The sequence below is a fragment of the Hesperophylax consimilis genome, unplaced genomic scaffold, assembly GCF_061612785.1.
Source record: "Hesperophylax consimilis isolate HC1 unplaced genomic scaffold, BYU_Hcon_1.0 scaffold_34, whole genome shotgun sequence".
NCBI classification, from domain to species: Eukaryota; Metazoa; Arthropoda; class Insecta; order Trichoptera; family Limnephilidae; genus Hesperophylax; species Hesperophylax consimilis.
The window spans coordinates 2,006,000-2,023,234 of NW_028301264.1; the positions used below are offsets into that span (position 1 = coordinate 2,006,000).

Here is a 17,235-nt window from a genome sequence, read left to right on the forward strand (position 1 = left end):
AAACAAAAGTCGCATAGGGGACGCTTTACTTTTGTGTAGCATCTGGTGACCACTTGTCCAACACAAGGTGCTGAAAAAGAGCGGGAAAGTGCCACGCGAAAGGGAATTTGAGAATGCTTCTCTCAATAAAGGTTTTAAATGAGGTTAGGTACATAATATAAGTTTTATTGGTAGGTAAAACTATTTTATTATTATGTTCAATGATATTAACGGAATAAAAAATAATCCATCACCTTTCTTTGTTTCCAGACACTCCGCAAGGGCGCCACCGACCAGGAGAAATCCGAGTTCCTGCAGGAGGCCCAGCTCATGTCCAACTTCCGGCACAAACACATCCTCAGCCTGCTGGGAGTGTGTCTGGACAACGACCCCCACTTCATCATCATGGAGCTGATGGAGGCAGGGGATCTGCTGGGGTACCTGCGCACCCGGAGACCTCTGCTGGTGAGAAAACTAATATTGTTATTATTACATACAGTGCTATTCCACACGCATAATTATAAAACAAATGCAGCATGTAATTCGACAATTAACCGAGCTCGTCATACTCTAAATAATATTTGTCAAAACATTTTTTCGGATTCACTGCCCAAATTCAAACGTAGCATCATGTCAATAATTTAAACTGTTCAATGCGCATACATACAGACACACACACAAACAAACACTCACACATACATTACACACACACACACACCCTTGTTTGTCCAATCCCGATTTCGAGGATTTCAACTGGCTACCCGAATTCGAGGTCCTGTTATATTATATAAAGTAGACATGTATTCTACACTTATACGTATACTCAAGTTAATCGTGATCATTGCTGTCTAATCGGTTTCATCATACACCCGGTAAGCACCTAGAAAACGGTCCTCAAAAAACCGGAATACACAGCCGGTAACTGAGGACTTCCCATATCCGAGGCCTGTCCACGTATTCAGGATTACACATACGTAAAATACACGGATCTCGGAAGGTCCTCGATTTAGTGGTCTATAGTTTTTGGAGGTCTTGGGTCCTCGAAATAGTGTGGAACGAATTTCTTACACGTATCTTGGAAGCGTCGCGGCTCGTCCTAACGTTCGCTCGTTCAGTGAACAGGCAACAAAAGTATACGCCTCATCGTATTGCTAAATATTTTATTTAAAATATAAATTTGCACAAAACTTAAAAAAAGGTTCAAAATAAAATTGAATTGCCTATCTAAATATATGAATTTGGTAAGATATCATTACGGCTGACACCCGACAGGCAATGCACCCCTCCACCCGCGCGCCCGGTGGCGTATTTCCTTTTCCGTGTTCAATAGGAGGCAGTACTGCTGTCGCGTCTGATGTTACGTCTGATGAGCGTCTGATGAGCATGGACCCTTGTCAATCACCAGGGCTATTATGGGGCTAAGGCAAGAAGACATAATGTGTAAAAGCATTGAAGAACCTTGATCATGTTGTCACGTCTGAAGGTGTTTTGAGATTCCGCCAGCGGTGAGCAGGTTGCGCCGGGTAGAGATTCGTCTGATGGAGTGCGCGAGGCCATCCTCAATTAAACAGCATCCATTGAACGTTTAACGGAACAATGATGATTCATCTTTGTGTCACCTCGACAGCATGCTTGGTAATCCAGTGTAGTCTCCAAGGAATTACGCTTCACAAATAAAACCATTTTTTAATCCAAATAACCGATTGTATATTTTCATCTCTTCAAGCCACAACACTCGAACAAGCACAGGCCGATCTCACACAGGAGTCGAAACGTTGGTTATGTGTTTTGTAAATTTAAACGGAAAGTCTCCAAAGGATAAGTTCAAGGTATCCGCGCGATCTTTTTCTCAAAATTTCAATCTCCATTTTTTCTCGCCAAACGCCACGCGCACCGCGGAATCGTCGTCTCGCGTATTGTTCCCAATCTACCTACCCGCGTAATTTTTGCTCGCCCCTCAAACCGATCGCAGGGCAGCCACCCGAAAAACTCTCAACAAAACAATAATCAGGCACTACCGTGGCAATCCAAACTTGCACAATTCTTTGACGTTACAATTCCCCGCAACCCCCGGAAATTTTACGCCGCGAAGTGAAGTAAAATTACCAAAACAAAAAAAATCACGCAAATACCTTTCTTTCCCGGACATGTACATAAAAGACAAAGCTAGTAGAAATAAATAAGCTTTTACAGAAAACCATAAAACTAAACAAGTTATAAACCAAGAAAACGAAAAGAGAAAACCAATTCGCAGATTGGTGTTGCACAACCGTTATTATTATTAATATTTACATGAGGATTGTACCTTCACTTTTATATCTCTAATATGAGATTCGCAAACACTTACTCACTTATCGAGAGATAATCTCTCTGAGACACCAGTGAGTATGGAGAACTGAAGCTCCCACTTTATTCTTTGAAGAAGAAAACAAAAACACATATATATTTTTAACAGAAAATAAATAAAGTAACTACCTAAACTCTCTTTCTCTCCCTATGTTTATATAAATCAAAATTACCATTCTAAGATAAAAACTTGAAACAATAGAACTTAACAAAATAAAAATCCACTAAATCTCTAAGAGATCTTCACTAAATCAATTACAAAATTGATGTAAAAAAAATGTTCAGAGCAGGGTTTACATAATTTAATGCCAAGAATTTTAGATGAGGTTTTACAATCAGAAGATAAACCTGTCTATCGTGGTTGAATCAGGGTTTACATATAAAAAATACCCAGCATATTCTCTTCGAATGAACATTGCTTGCTCAAGAAATATGACAAAGGAAGTAACCTAGATGGCATTCTAACAAAAATTTCACTTACCACGTAAGCAAAGAGTCGAAATTTCTTGGACAAACAAAATATAATTGGTGTTCAACTATGTGCTTTAGATAATTTGTAAGAGGATTATTGCCACATTGGGCGGTGTTGAAACAATATTATAAAAGGTGAAGGGCATGAGTGCCTCAGGAATGTATGTAACAACAGTGTATTAAATAAAAGATAAGGGAAATGAATTCCATGACACAACATTTATTTCTACAACACTTCATCAACCTTTAAATAACATGAGAACTCTATATTTAGTGACATTTATCTCAGGCGTGTGCTACATCCGAAGGAAGAAAGCACGATTGCTAATTTTAAATATTGCATTGAAAGCGACAATTGGGTGGCATTTATAATAACTAACCTGAAGAATGTAATGACGGGCGCCAAGCGATGCGTTTATGCATTGCTGTAATTTAAATGAAGAGACAAGGATGACCAAAGGTAAATCCACAAAACGGTGTCGTCATCCTTGTACGTAATCGTGTTTGCTCATGGAGAGGTTCTTGTCTTCCCGGTGTTTCACGACGTCCCGGAACCGCGGCCAAATAAATACTAAATTGTCGAGGTGCGCGTCTAGCTTGCGAGCCCCGTCTCCCGTTGTCCAGAGTTGCCATAGATGCCAAGTTGTAAATAGAGATGGGCAGTGAATAATGCTAATGCTCTGTAGCGGGCAGGAAATGACTGCTACAATGCCCCCTCAGCCAAAGGACTTATGGCTATAAGTCTGAGGTTCGCCTGACACCTCCTGACAAGTTTGATGCACCCTCCAGCAGCAGAAATGTATGGTGCGGATTAGGCGGGTAGTAGCGGCTTCGGCATTGCAGAGTTCCGAATCCAAATATTCCCTGAGGTTCGGTAAGGTCTGGAGCGGTTGAAACCCCGCATGGAGATGACGAGAGAAGAGAGCGGTCCGGATGTCTTTGGTTGACGTATTCTGGCGATGACGAGAGAAGAGTGTAGTCCAGATGTCTTCAGTTGACGTAGTATAGCGAAGTTCCTTGAAGATTGAAGAAGTCTACACCTACTCAACCCTTGGTCACCGTTGAAATAAATAAAAAGAAATATTGAGTAAAATGGCAGGCCCTTATCGAAGAAATAATGTATATAAAAGAATCATTGTTCTAAACACAAAGATTTAATAGTAATAGCTTAAAAACAATCTTAAAAAAGGTTGAGCAAAATTTGCAACAGAGTTGTGAATAGCTTAAATGAACAATGCCTAACTATATGACAAGTCAAAACCACCCAAAGTGTCTACGTGACAGCTAGAAATTATTTTAAAATTCCCTATGAAGTAATTTTATTTGTAATTAAATCTCCACGAAAAATGACAAACAACATTCCAGTGAAAAATTGATAAAAGCATCCAGAGATTAAACCAAACTGAAGATCAGTAGGTAATAGTTAGCTCATCTCGACATAGATGGCAGTAATGTATTTAATGAACAATAATAAATCTTCTTGGAATTATTATACAACAGTGTACCGATAGTTTGTAGAAATTATCTCGAAAATTAATTTAATAAATAATTTCATATTCATACACATATTCTTCCGTCACCAAGTGAACCAGTGGGTGGCTGAAGAATACCGATGAACAATTGACAGAACACCTGATTCATTCCATACTTTTCCGAGCTCTGGAAAAGCAGGGAAGGAATCAAATTACGAAGAAAAATGTAAGGACATGCACTATGATTAAATATGTAAAACATAAAACCCATTACAGAACCAACCACCATAAACCTGTGAATGTGATAATGGCTTACCGACTATTGATATTGAAATTTTCATAAAAAAATCAACAAAAATATCTTAATTGTAAGCCTGATGAGGGCTATCATGTGCTAAAGAGCCTAAGCCATTATAACCCCACAACAACTATCCCAAATAAGTGCTGAAATGACAGCATCTATATAGAAGGTATATTTCCTTCAACATACTGAAACACAACCGAGGAGCTAGTATGCTAATGTGTGAAAACAAAAGCACGAAGCTCATAAGCTTATGATAAGGTCATTCAACAAGACATGACAACTTAATAAGTAAGGTAGAGCGCCAAACAAGCACATCTTAATCAATGATGCTGAGAAAATAGCGGTAAACAATAAACATAACGAAGAGAGCGGATCCTCATAAGAGAAATAGATGTGTATGACAATTTCCAGACAAAACACAATTAACAATAGATACGTAATAATCATTAGAAATGACGACATAGTAACATACAAAGCAGGTTGAAAGGCGGAATGGAATTCTCCAGGGAAAAGAAAACCATTACAATCAACAAGGTAACAAAAAGGAAATAAGTTTCCTATACCCACGTGATCAGTGTAGGTACCAGAAACCCGTTCACTTTTCCCTTTGTAAATAATAATAAAAAACAATTAATTTTCTGCCCTAATTAAATCTTTAATATGGAATGTTCCAATAGGCTTTCCTTTCATATCTGCCAGTTTGTAAACGACGGCCGAGACCTTATCAATAATTTTGCTTCTTAAAAATTTTGGAGCAAGTTTGGCGGAGAAATGCTTAGAAGCATCGGACAACACGAAAGAGCGTCTCCAAACAATGTCACCAACTTTGAATTCCACATTCCTTCTACGAAGGTCATAGTGAACCTTATTCCGTTCGTAGGATTGACGTAAACACGTCCTAACTTGGCAGAAAATGTCATTAAGCTCAGAAACATCTTGAGCCCATGTGTCACGTTTCGAGAATGTTAAATCTTCCGAAGAAAAATCAGGTGATTTGTAATCTTTGCCTGAAATAATGGCTTCCCTGCCAAAATTTAAAAAGAAAGGGGTGTAACCCGTTACCTCATGTACAGCAGTGTTAATAGCAAGCTCTATTTCAGGTAAATGATTTGCCCAAGTTCGATGATCCGTTCCCACGTACGAACTTAAGGCTGTAACTAAAACTCTGTTAATTCTCTCTACAGGATTATTCTGTGGATGATATCTACAGTTAAAAAACATGTGACGTACATGATATCTGTCAACTAAATGTTTCAATTCTTTCGAAATGTATTGGGGACCATTGTCTGCGATGATGCAATCAGGAACGCCAAATTTTAGGAAAATTTCATCCTCTATAATAGCAGAGACATTTTTCCCATTCGCACTTCTCAGCGGAAAATTTTTTGTAAATTTAGTGAAGAAATCAGCGACAACTAATAGATATTTATAACCTTTCTTGTAGGAGCTGGGAAGAGGTCCCAATAAATCTGTCGAGATAACCTGCCAAGGACGCTGGACCAACTTAGGATCTCCCATAAGACCGGGTGCAGCCTGATTTGAACTTTTCTGTCCTAAACAAGTGTGACATTTAGATACAAATTTCCTTACGTCTGAGGACATTCTAGGCCAGTAAAATTTCAAACAAATCCTATTCAGAGTTTTCATAATCCCAAAATGGGCAGATGTAGGAGGTACGTGATGTAACGCAATCAACTCTTGTCTTTGATCCTTAGGAACAACTTCCTTCCAATCATTAGGCTTATGCAGGGCTTCCATACTCTGCACATGCTTATATAAAACTCCCTCTACAAGTTTCCACTTCGAAAATAACTCAGGTTTAGCTAAAACGTCACGACACATTTTATTGTACCACCGATCAGTACTAATAATGGGAGATTGAACAATTGATGAAATAACTAAAGGATCGCGAGATAAAGCATCTGGCACAACATTTTCCTTCCCTTTCCTGTGTTCAATAATAAAGTTAAATTGCTGCAATCTGACAGCCCACCGAGCTAATCTTCCCGAAGGTGATTTTAAGTTTACTAGCCACTTCAGACTATAATGATCCGTAATTACTTTTACAGGGATGGGTGACCCTTCAATGTAGCCCCTGAATTTCTCCAAAGCAAAAATTAACGCATTAAGTTCTTTCTCAGTAGTAGAGTGGTTCCTTTCCTGAGCCGATAACGATCTACTAATGAAGGAAATAGGGTGTTCCCTGTTTTGATCATCTAATTGAGAGAGTACTGCGCCTAAACCTTCGTTTGATGCATCACAAGAAATAGTAAACGGTTTATTAAAATCTGGGCATGCTAAAACCGGAGCCGCGACAAGAGTTTCCTTTAATTTAGAGAACGCCGCCTGCGCTTGATTATTCCAAGAAAATTTTTTACCAATGAACTATTTTTTGGTTAAGTTGTGTAACGGAGCAGCAATAATAGAAAAATTTAAAATAAAACGCTTGTACCATGATATAATACCAATGAAACGTCTCAGACTCTTTTGTGAGGTAGGTACCGGAAAATCAACCACAGCCTTTACTTTGTCTGGGTCAGTTCTCAGACCATTACTATCTATGACATAACCGAGATATTTAAGCGATTCTCTACAGAATACTGACTTTTCAATGTTAATCGTGAGACCCGCCTCGAACAGTTTACGTTTTACAAGTTTAAGTAATGCTAAATGCTCTTCAAAAGTACTGGAAATTACAATAATATCGTCTAAATAAAAGAAAACTTTACCATCAAATTCTGGGCCAAAGATTTTACTCATGAGCCGCATCATTCTCGAACTGGCTCCATGAAGACCGAAAGGCATAGAAGTAAATTGAAAAAGACCCCTTTTAGGAATAGTAAAAGCCGTTTTTTCCCTTGAACTATGTTCTAGTGGAATTTGATAAAAAGCATCTTTTAGATCAATAGTGGATAGAAAACGAGCTCCCCCCAAGCTGTCTAAAATATTTGAAATGTATGGTAACGGAAAAGCGTCCCTCTTAGAGATCGAATTAATTCGTCTGGAATCCAAGCAAAGGCGGTAAGTGCCATTTTTCTTTGGTACTAGTAAGATGGGACTGTTCCAAGCACTACTGCTCGGTTCAACGACGCCCATCTCCAACATTCTATCAAGTTCCTTGTGTACAACCGGGAGCAGGTGAGGTGAAATCGGATAGTAACGCTGTTTTACAGGTATACTATTACCAGTGTCTATGACATGTTCCTCTAAATGCGTACGACCAAGTTTGTCCCCAGAAATTGAAATACAGTGAAACTCTCTTAAGAAGTTTTCCAAGGGACCGGGAAAAAAAAACTTCTTAAGTGGGATTCAATTTTAGCCATTTAATAACTCGAGTCCGGGGCATACGTCATTCCTTTGTCTACCTACGTTAAATTGTTGTGAAAACAAGCTCATATGATCCAAGCGGTCAAAAAAAAAATAGTATTTCCTAACCTTCAAACTTAATTTACGACAAATGTCAGATGAAACATGATGCACGGCAATTTTTGATGTTTGAATGAAAAAAACGTAATTATAATGCATATTTTACCATCTCCCCCGCCATATAATCATGTTGTTATGTATTTAAAGGTGAAATATTCCGTATTAACCGTGATCCGATAGATTATCAAAAGTTTTTCGTGTTTTACAAATTCGATGAAATAAAAATTTTATACAATAATATTACGAAACATCTCTATGTTCATTATCAAAGGGAAGATTATTGAAGGAGGCGTCAAATGTAGATCTAGCCCACGTTGTCATTAAGGTTGAGTTTAATATAATCTTTCATGTTATTTCGGCCTTAAAGACGCTTGCATATTTGTTACATAATTCCGCATTGTTTATTCGTTCCATTGCTATTTTACCTAGTTAGGGGATTAGGAGACGGGGTATTTGGTTTATTTATTGGTTACGGCAGGTTACGGCTTACGACCCGGCGGCCGACAAAGGGTTTTATGGTCTCAGGTACTAGGTATGGGTTTCAGTCAACGTCTTTCAATTTATGACTTGGAAAAAGGTTCATTTTAGATATTTTGCGACACAATATTTCGTTTGTGTTGATTTTACCGCCGGATTTCTAAAACCTCTTAAGCGGGAAGCAGTTTTAGCTCTAAAACTTCTTATGTGGGAAAAAATCGTGTTTTTTGTATGGAATTTTCAAGGGACCAAAAATCAAAACTTCTTAAGCGTGAAAACTTCTTAAGTGGGAACTTCTTAAGCGAGTTTTACTGTATAATCTTTAACTACATTATCAAGTAAATTTTGTTGATGTTTGGATAAGTGATGTTTGTCCACAATACCTCTGACTTCAGAAGTAACCCGAGGAGCAGATTTTACTACCTTCGTATTCATAAACTTAGAAATATCCGGACAAATGTTAAAAGATTTCCAAAAATCAATACCGAGAATAACATCCGTCTTTATATCTGGCATGACAACAAAAATAAACTCTTTAACAACATTATTACATGTTATAGGAAGCGAGATTTTCAAGTTACAGCAAACGGAATGACCCGTCGCAGAGGTTAAAGAAAATGAATTATTGAGCTTAGCCAACCTGGCACCAAGTTTTAAAAGTTTTAAATGAAAATTGTTACCGAGAATAGAAACATGTGAGCCTGAGTCCAACAGGCCAGAAAAAACAGTTCCGAGTGTAGAAAAGGATACGAAAGGACGGCCGTCCCTGTCAGCCCTCCCTCCGTAACCTGATGCTCCTAAATTTCTGTAAAAATTCCTGACTACTGAAAGCCATTCTTGCCACGCCGGATCGAGAGCAGTGATACTGGTGGAGACGTCTTCCGCCAGCGGCACAGCTAACGTCCGGCTCTCGCGTTTTTTGACCTAACGCAAGTGCAGTCAGGAGTCTTAACGCCTGGACATCCACAGCGGAAGCAATGAATCTCCTCCCTGGAATTCACGTTATAACGTTTGAAAGACATGTTTTTATGAGAAGAATTCACATGCCTGAAAGAATTAGGTTTAGAAGGAGCATTTGTATTTGGTGGCGCCTTTACGCTGGCAGTTGAAGGGGTTTGAGGGGACTTTGAACCTTTCCTCTGGTCAGAACGACTGTCTGCCAATTCAATTAGTTTGCCCAATCTTTTTAGGGTAGTTATGTCCGGAATGGAGTTTAATGCAAGTTTCTGAATATATCTGGGAAGCATATTGCACTGGAGAATTTCCAAAATTTCTACATCAGGCAATTTCTTGTTTAATCTTTTATTTAGGATGAGAACATTAGTGATAAAGGTACCAAGTGAATCATTAGGTGCTTGCATAGTTGACCTCAACTGTGCAAGGAGTCTACGGTCATAATCGAGAATTTCATATTCCTCCTTGAGGCCTCCCACAAGGTCATCCCAGGATTCGAAAAGGGAGCGATTGACCCTCAGCCAATCAAGGGCAATCCCATCAAAAAGTTCAAACGCGCCTAAAAAAAGATTGTGCTTACTTACAGAGCGAGACAGGGCGAGTTCTTCAACACGTTCAAGAAACTTCCTAATGCAAGTAGTGCCATCGTACTTGATATTCCATAAATGCAGTGGAACCAACGGAGATGTGGGAACAATAATGTCTGCAACCTTGACGGAAGACATGGCGGATTCTTTTACTTGACTCCTTGTATCAGGCATTGTGACTAGATGTACCTAAAGATTAATTGGAAAAAAAAGAACAACAAGGCAACATTAATCACGTCCGAAGACGGCAATAATAAAAAGTAAAATTCCCAAAAGAGGAAAAATGGGTGTAAAATTATTCGTACCTACACATCTAATGGACAAAAGTTCAGAAATGGACATACACCAATACTATAATTTCAGATGTGGGAGTCTGGAACAACATTACAACAATAATAAAATAAAATATACGGGACACCCACCAGTCCCGCAGAGTATTCACGGCCAAAAATTAATTTTAAAATAATTATTGTATAATTATGGTTATATCAAAATATTATAAGAAATGCGGCCGGAACGTCGCGAAACAGAGAGACCCCCATGAGCCGACATAAAAATTACCTTCATCAAGCTAGTTAAAAAAAATGCCACCTGCAAAAATTATTGTCAACTCTCAATGCCAACGAGACCGAAAAAAGTAAAATTAAATGCCAATCGGGTTAAACCACGTGGTGCGCCATTGTAAGAGGATTATTGCCACATTGGGCGGTGTTGAAACAATATTATAAAAGGTGAAGGGCATGAGTGCCTCAGGAATGTATGTAACAACAGTGTATTAAATAAAAGATAAGGGAAATGAATTCCATGACACAACATTTATTTCTACAACACTTCATCAACCTTTAAATAACATGAGAACTCTATATTTAGTGACATTTATCTCAGGCGTGTGCTACATCCGAAGGAAGAAAGCACGATTGCTAATTTTAAATATTGCATTGAAAGCGACAATTGGGTGGCATTTATAATAACTAACCTGAAGAATGTAATGACGGGCGCCAAGCGATGCGTTTATGCATTGCTGTAATTTAAATGAAGAGACAAGGATGACCAAAGGTAAATCCACAAAACGGTGTCGTCATCCTTGTACGTAATCGTGTTTGCTCATGGAGAGGTTCTTGTCTTCCCGGTGTTTCACGACGTCCCGGAACCGCGGCCAAATAAATACTAAATTGTCGAGGTGCGCGTCTAGCTTGCGAGCCCCGTCTCCCGTTGTCCAGAGTTGCCATAGATGCCAAGTTGTAAATAGAGATGGGCAGTGAATAATGCTAATGCTCTGTAGCGGGCAGGAAATGACTGCTACAAATTGACACAGGTTACGAGGTGTACGAGCACAATTCAAGAGATCGACACTTGTACTACAAAATTTACAGCATAACACTGGTACTAGCAATGAGATACTTATGCATATATTACTTATAACTAACCAAATTGTACTTATGACTAACAAAACTGTACAAAGACACACTCTTACGTAGTAGAGGTAAAACGATAATATCCAGACGGAATTATTTAATAGGTAAGTACGCCAAAGCAGTATGTACTTCCCTTTGTTTGAAACAACACAATTTGAGAATTTCCTTAAGAAACTAAGACTTAAAAATATATATATTAAACTAAATATATTTAATCATAAAACTAGTACATTGAACAATTAAAATAGAAATCACATAATCTTGTGTATGAAAAATTGCTCAATTCTTTCACACACAAAAAAAATAAGAATCCTTCTTTCCAAGTCCCCTGGAGACTCTTTGGATACTAATAAAACTTCGATACTTGACAAAAGTATAAGAAAACTCCAATGAACTTGTGGAAGAAGGGTTCAGACCAAAGGATAATGACAACCAAACTTATGTCCATTATGCTGACGGAACGTACCAATGTGTGTGTGCGCGTGTGCGTCGCACTACTAAGCTCACAACAGTAAGAAGACGAATCGTCTCATTTAAAATGAAAATTACTCAAAACGTAAATAAGAATAAATCTTAGTAAAGTTTAAATGATAATAAAGAATTAATACCTAAACTAAATTAATGGGCGCCACTGATCACTAGGATCAGAGAAACATCTTTTGTGAAGATGTTCCTATTCTAGTCCAACGAGGATAAAAAAAATGAAATCTATCATCAGTACACTAGAATGTTGCGTTTATTCCAAGCACAAGTCCTGAAGGTACCAAACTCCAGAACACGTGACCGGAACAAACACATAAAGAAGGGAATGAAGCAGCATGAAGGGTTGGTAGTCCTTTACACTATTTCATTGGCTTCCTATGATATACTAAACTAAACTTAATCTAAACGAACTATGTCCTTAACATGAAAATTTCCTACTACCTTGCCTTGCATGTCTGCAAGGGTATACACTAAATTAGAAACTTTGTTTTTGATAACGTTTCGCACAAACCTCGGAGCCAATTTGTGCGAAAAGAAATTGGGTCCACTCGATTGGACAAAATTTTTCCTCCACACCACATCTCCAACTTCATAATTTACCGACTTCCTACGTAAATTATAATGTTGAGCATTTTTCCTATAAGCCTGCAACAAGGCCTCCGAAACTTTATTGTAAATCGGAGCCAAGTCCTCTAATTTCTTAGCAAAACTATCTCTTGATTCCTCTAAATTCGAATTCGCACCGCTAGAGATCAAATTTTTATGAAAATTGCCATCAATTATTTGTTCACGCCCGTGCATTAAAAAAAAAGGTGTGTAACCTGTCGCGAAGTTAACCGTATTGTTAAGTGCTGACTGTATTTGTGGCAGAAACCTAGACCAATTACGTTGGTCGGACTCGGTCAAAATAGACAGTGTAGTACCTATCGTTTGGTTATAACGTTCTACGACGTTATTTTGTGGCGTGTAGTAAGCATTATAGAAAGGTGCCGGAACATTATAATCAGATAGCAATTTTTTAAATTCATTAGATATAAATTGTTTGCCATTGTCGCAAACAAATGTTTGTGGGACCCCATGAATGAGAAAAATGTACTGCTCTACATTTTTAACAATGCTTTTTGTGGTAGCGTTCCTAAGTGAGTTCCATGTGTATTTTGAAAACACGTCTACGACTGACAAAATATATGTGAATCCGGAATAACTTCTTGGCAGTGGACCGACAAGGTCAATGGACAACATTTTCATTGGTCTGTTGACTATTTTTGGATTAACAGAAATCCCCGCCGGTGCAGCTGTATTAATCTTATGAGCTTTGCATGTTTTGCACCGATTTACGAAGTTTTTCACATCCTTATACATTCCAGGCCAATAATAATGTAGATGAACCTTTTTGTAAGTCCTAAATATTCCCGGATGACATGAAAGGTCTGATTCGTGTTCTTTCCTCAAGATATCTATACGTTTCTCTGCAGGTACTACTAATTTCCACGCCGTATCTTCGCAAAGGGCGAAACGGGTCTTACAGTGTCTAAATAGTTCGTTACCCAGAATTCTGAAATTAGTAAATCTTTGAGGTGCATTAAGACAATTAGAGAACAAGTTATTGTACCACGTATCAGTACTTGTGGGAACTGGAGCAGGCGCATCCCCTGTCGACAATAATGAGACTTCCATACGGGATAGTGCGTCAGGTACCGTATGTAATTTGCCTTTTCTATGTATGACATCAAAAGAAAATTGCGACAATCGCGTAGACCATCTAGCCAACCGACCGGTAGGGTTCGAAAGAGACACCAACCATTGCAAATTTGAGTGATCCGTAATCACAGTGAAATGAGTCCCCTCTATATATGGTCTGAAGTGATTAACCGAGTCCAAAACTGCAAGAAGTTCGCGCTCTGTGACACCATAATTTTTTTCATGAACATTTAAGCAACGCGAAAAGTAAGACACTGGGTGTTCCTCACCGTTCTGCGTTAAAACTCCACCGATCCCGACTGCGCTGGCATCGCAATGTATAATGAAAGGTAAGTTGAAGTCTGGACAATTCATTACGGGAGCTGTTGTAAGGGCTTCTTTTAATTTGTTGAATGCGTCCTCTGCTTCTTGAGACCATTTAAAATTACTTACTCCTTTTCTTGAGCCAGTAAGTTTAGTTAACGGTGCTGCTACGGTGGAAAAGTCTTTAATAAACCTGCGGTAATAACCGCACAATCCAATGAAAGCTTTAATTTGCTTTGAGTTTTTCGGGATTGGATATTATGTAGCATAGGCTTTATTTAAAACCTATAAAGTGAGATAAACATTACCATTTTGCAGCCAAATCGACGTTTCTTACCAAGTTCGTGTGTAATTCTTAGTTTAAATCTCCCGCCAATGTCACCTGCTAGTTCCTAATGCATCCTTCAGGCGGCGCCAGTAGTGGGGACGCCACCAATGATGCTTTAATTTCATGTTTCATTAGCATTTATTTTGCGAAGGTCAAACACGTTTGGTTTGTTTACAAACATCAAATACCTTAAAATAACCTGTTTTTCAGTATTTGCGCAAAATTTACATTTTTTTTTCGAGGTTATTAACAGTGTGACTGTTCGAACTCCGTAAAATTGCGATTTATTAGAGTTTCGTGTGTTTTTGTTTAGTGTTTTTTTGTGGTTTCTTTGTGGTTTCTTTGTGGTTTCTTTGTGTTTTCTTGATTATGTCGGATTCCGAACGTTCCGAGAGCGGGGAAGCCGAATTTTCGAGGGCGGAAGTCATGAAGGTGATCCACACGGACACGCGGGGCAAGCGTTCGAGGGTCTGCGCGGAAGACAAAGCCAAGAGGCAGAGGGTTTGTGAATTAGCTCCCGCCGACCCTCGAATTGACCTGTTAACACAGCAGATGTCCCAGATGCAGGAAATGTTGCGTCTGCTGCTAGAGAAGCGTTCGGAGGCTCCCGTCCGTGGCGCCTTGGACGACGATGACGATGACGAGGACAGCATCTCCCTGGACACCCCTGCGTCGCTTCGGGAGGAATTGGCAGGAGATTTGGGAATGGGACTCATCCATCCGAATAAGCCGTCTCGCGACTTGGATCTCGGGGAGTGGACAACTGACCTAAAGCAGCCGAAGATACCATCGGCCGACCCAGGGAGGGTGAGAAAAGTGGAGCTCCTTCAGCATCTGGGGACGGCCAACTGGAACAATGTCCGCTACCTCGAGATCCAGAAGTCGTATGCCGCAACCCCTCTCTTCTCAATGTTGGCATTAAACCCTGAATTGAAGCGCCTAGCTCAGGAGGAATCGGCCAGTACGTCAACGGACTCCTTCTGCGGCTCCCTGACCAATGCTCTTTTCCCTGCAGGCTGATCTCCTGAAGGCCTCCCTGCAGGAGCTGGTCAACTGGAGTGCGGAACCGGGCACGAAGCTGAGCACTTCCACTCTTTTCGAGAAGGTGCAGTCTCTCTTCGCGGCGGGGTCTGAGTCCCAGAAGGTGTCCAAAGACATCATGCAGATGGTCTGCGGAAAACGGGCTAGCCACATTGAGTATCGACGAGAGGGGGCATTGCGAGGCATCAGCGACGGATACGTCCGAGATGCCTTACGGAAGATTCCGCCCACATCGGAATATCTCTTTGACCCGAACCTCCTGTCGGCCCAGCTGGATAAGTTGGGGGGAGTGAAGAAGTGCCTCGCTCCTCAGCCTAGCACGTCGCGACCAGCTCCTCCCGTTAAACCTGTGACTGTGCAGAACTCGCAGCCCTTTCATCCTAGAGTACAGCAGGGGAGAACCATCGCGAGAAGGGAGCACCCTGAGAGTCGAGGTCCAGAACCAGCCCGTAGGGCCGCTAAAGCTTTCCCTCCCCGAGGTAGGTTCCGGCCCAAGGAAAGAGCAGGGAAGCCAGACCGTAAGAGGTTTTAACAGCGGGCCCTCTTTTCAAGGGGGTCAGTTGCGCTCATTCGCAGGTAGGTGGAGGAACCTTGGTGCCCCTACTATCATCCTTAAGATGTTAGATGGCTACCGAATTCCATTTTCATCAAAACCTCCACTAAATAATAATATTGATTTATTTAACTCCCCTTTCGCCACTAAGACTTCTGTGGCAATGACAGAACAAATAGAAAAACTCAAAGCCCTTAAGGTTTTAGAGTCGGCACCTGCCACTCCCTCATTTATTTCTAACATGTTTCTGGTCCCCAAATCAGATGGCTCAAAGAGGCCGGTCTTTAACTTAAAATATTTAAACAATTTTCTGACTGTCAGTAAATTTCGTCTGGTAAACGTTTATCGAGTTCCTACTTTTCTACAACCGAATGACTGGATGGTTAAAGTGGACCTCACACATGCTTACTTTCATGTACCTGTGAGTGAGCAGCATAGATGTTTCCTTAGACTTATCTATAGGAATGAACTCTTGCAGATGACATCCCTCCCCTTTGGCTTGGCCACCGCACCTAAGGCATTCGCAACCTTCACTAACTGGGTAGCGCAGGAACTGCGGAAGAGAGGGATGAGAATTCTAGTGTATCTGGATGATTTTTTATTAGTAAACCAATGCCTGCCTACTTTAAAACACCAGTCTATTGAAATGGTGGAGTTTTTGCAAGGCTTGGGATGGCATATACAATTTGATAAGTCAATATTAGAACCATCACAACAAGTTCAATTTCTTGGCATCAGCTGGAATACTCTAACTAATGAAAAGTCTCTCCCTCAGAACAAGGTTTCAGCCCTATCTTATTTGTTAAAGGGTTTTATTCAGACGGGTAGGTGGTCACTAGATAAGGGGCGCAGCCTCTTGGGCTCTTTAAACTTTGCTAGTTTTGCAGTTCCAAGAGGCAGGCTCAACAGCCGGCACATACAGAAAGGGTGCTTAGGACTCAGACACTACCACCCTTGGGAGTCATCACCAATTCCGGCAGCTACCGCTCGGGAATTGAGATGGTGGGTTCGATCGCTCACCCTGACGTCACCTATACATCTGCCGCTGTTTGAGCATTACTTGACAACCGATGCCTCTGATCAGGGTTGGGGTGCCCAGCTGGACGAAAAGCTTCTCAGCGGTGTGTGGGCTGATGACCAGCTGAATCTTCACTCCAATGTAAAGGAGATGCTCGCCGTGTTGGCTGCCTTGTCTCCTCACGCGCTTGAGCTATCTGGCTCGGGTCTTCTGATCCAGTCGGATAACAGGTCTGTCGTATCTTATCTCCGCAAGGAGGGTGGTACCAGGTCAACTTAACTCCTGAGCTGTACTCGACTAGTGCTAGATGTTTTGGATAAACACTGTGTTTCCATGACAGCACAATACTTACCCGGTCGTTTCAATGAAGTAGCGGA

General features: G+C 40.3%; 1 protein-coding gene across 1 annotated transcript in view; it reads left to right on the forward strand.

The window, feature by feature from the left end:
* Positions 1-10,330, forward strand: part of LOC149409174 (proto-oncogene tyrosine-protein kinase ROS-like) — a 264,442-nt gene extending 254,112 nt beyond the window's left edge. The window contains exons 30-31 of the mRNA XM_089650093.1: positions 250-444; positions 10,016-10,330. Coding sequence (XP_089506219.1) covers positions 250-444; positions 10,016-10,060 — 240 coding nt within the window. The 3' untranslated portion in view covers positions 10,061-10,330. The remainder of the gene's footprint in view (positions 1-249; positions 445-10,015) is intronic.
* The last annotated feature ends 6,905 nt before the right edge of the window (positions 10,331-17,235 follow it).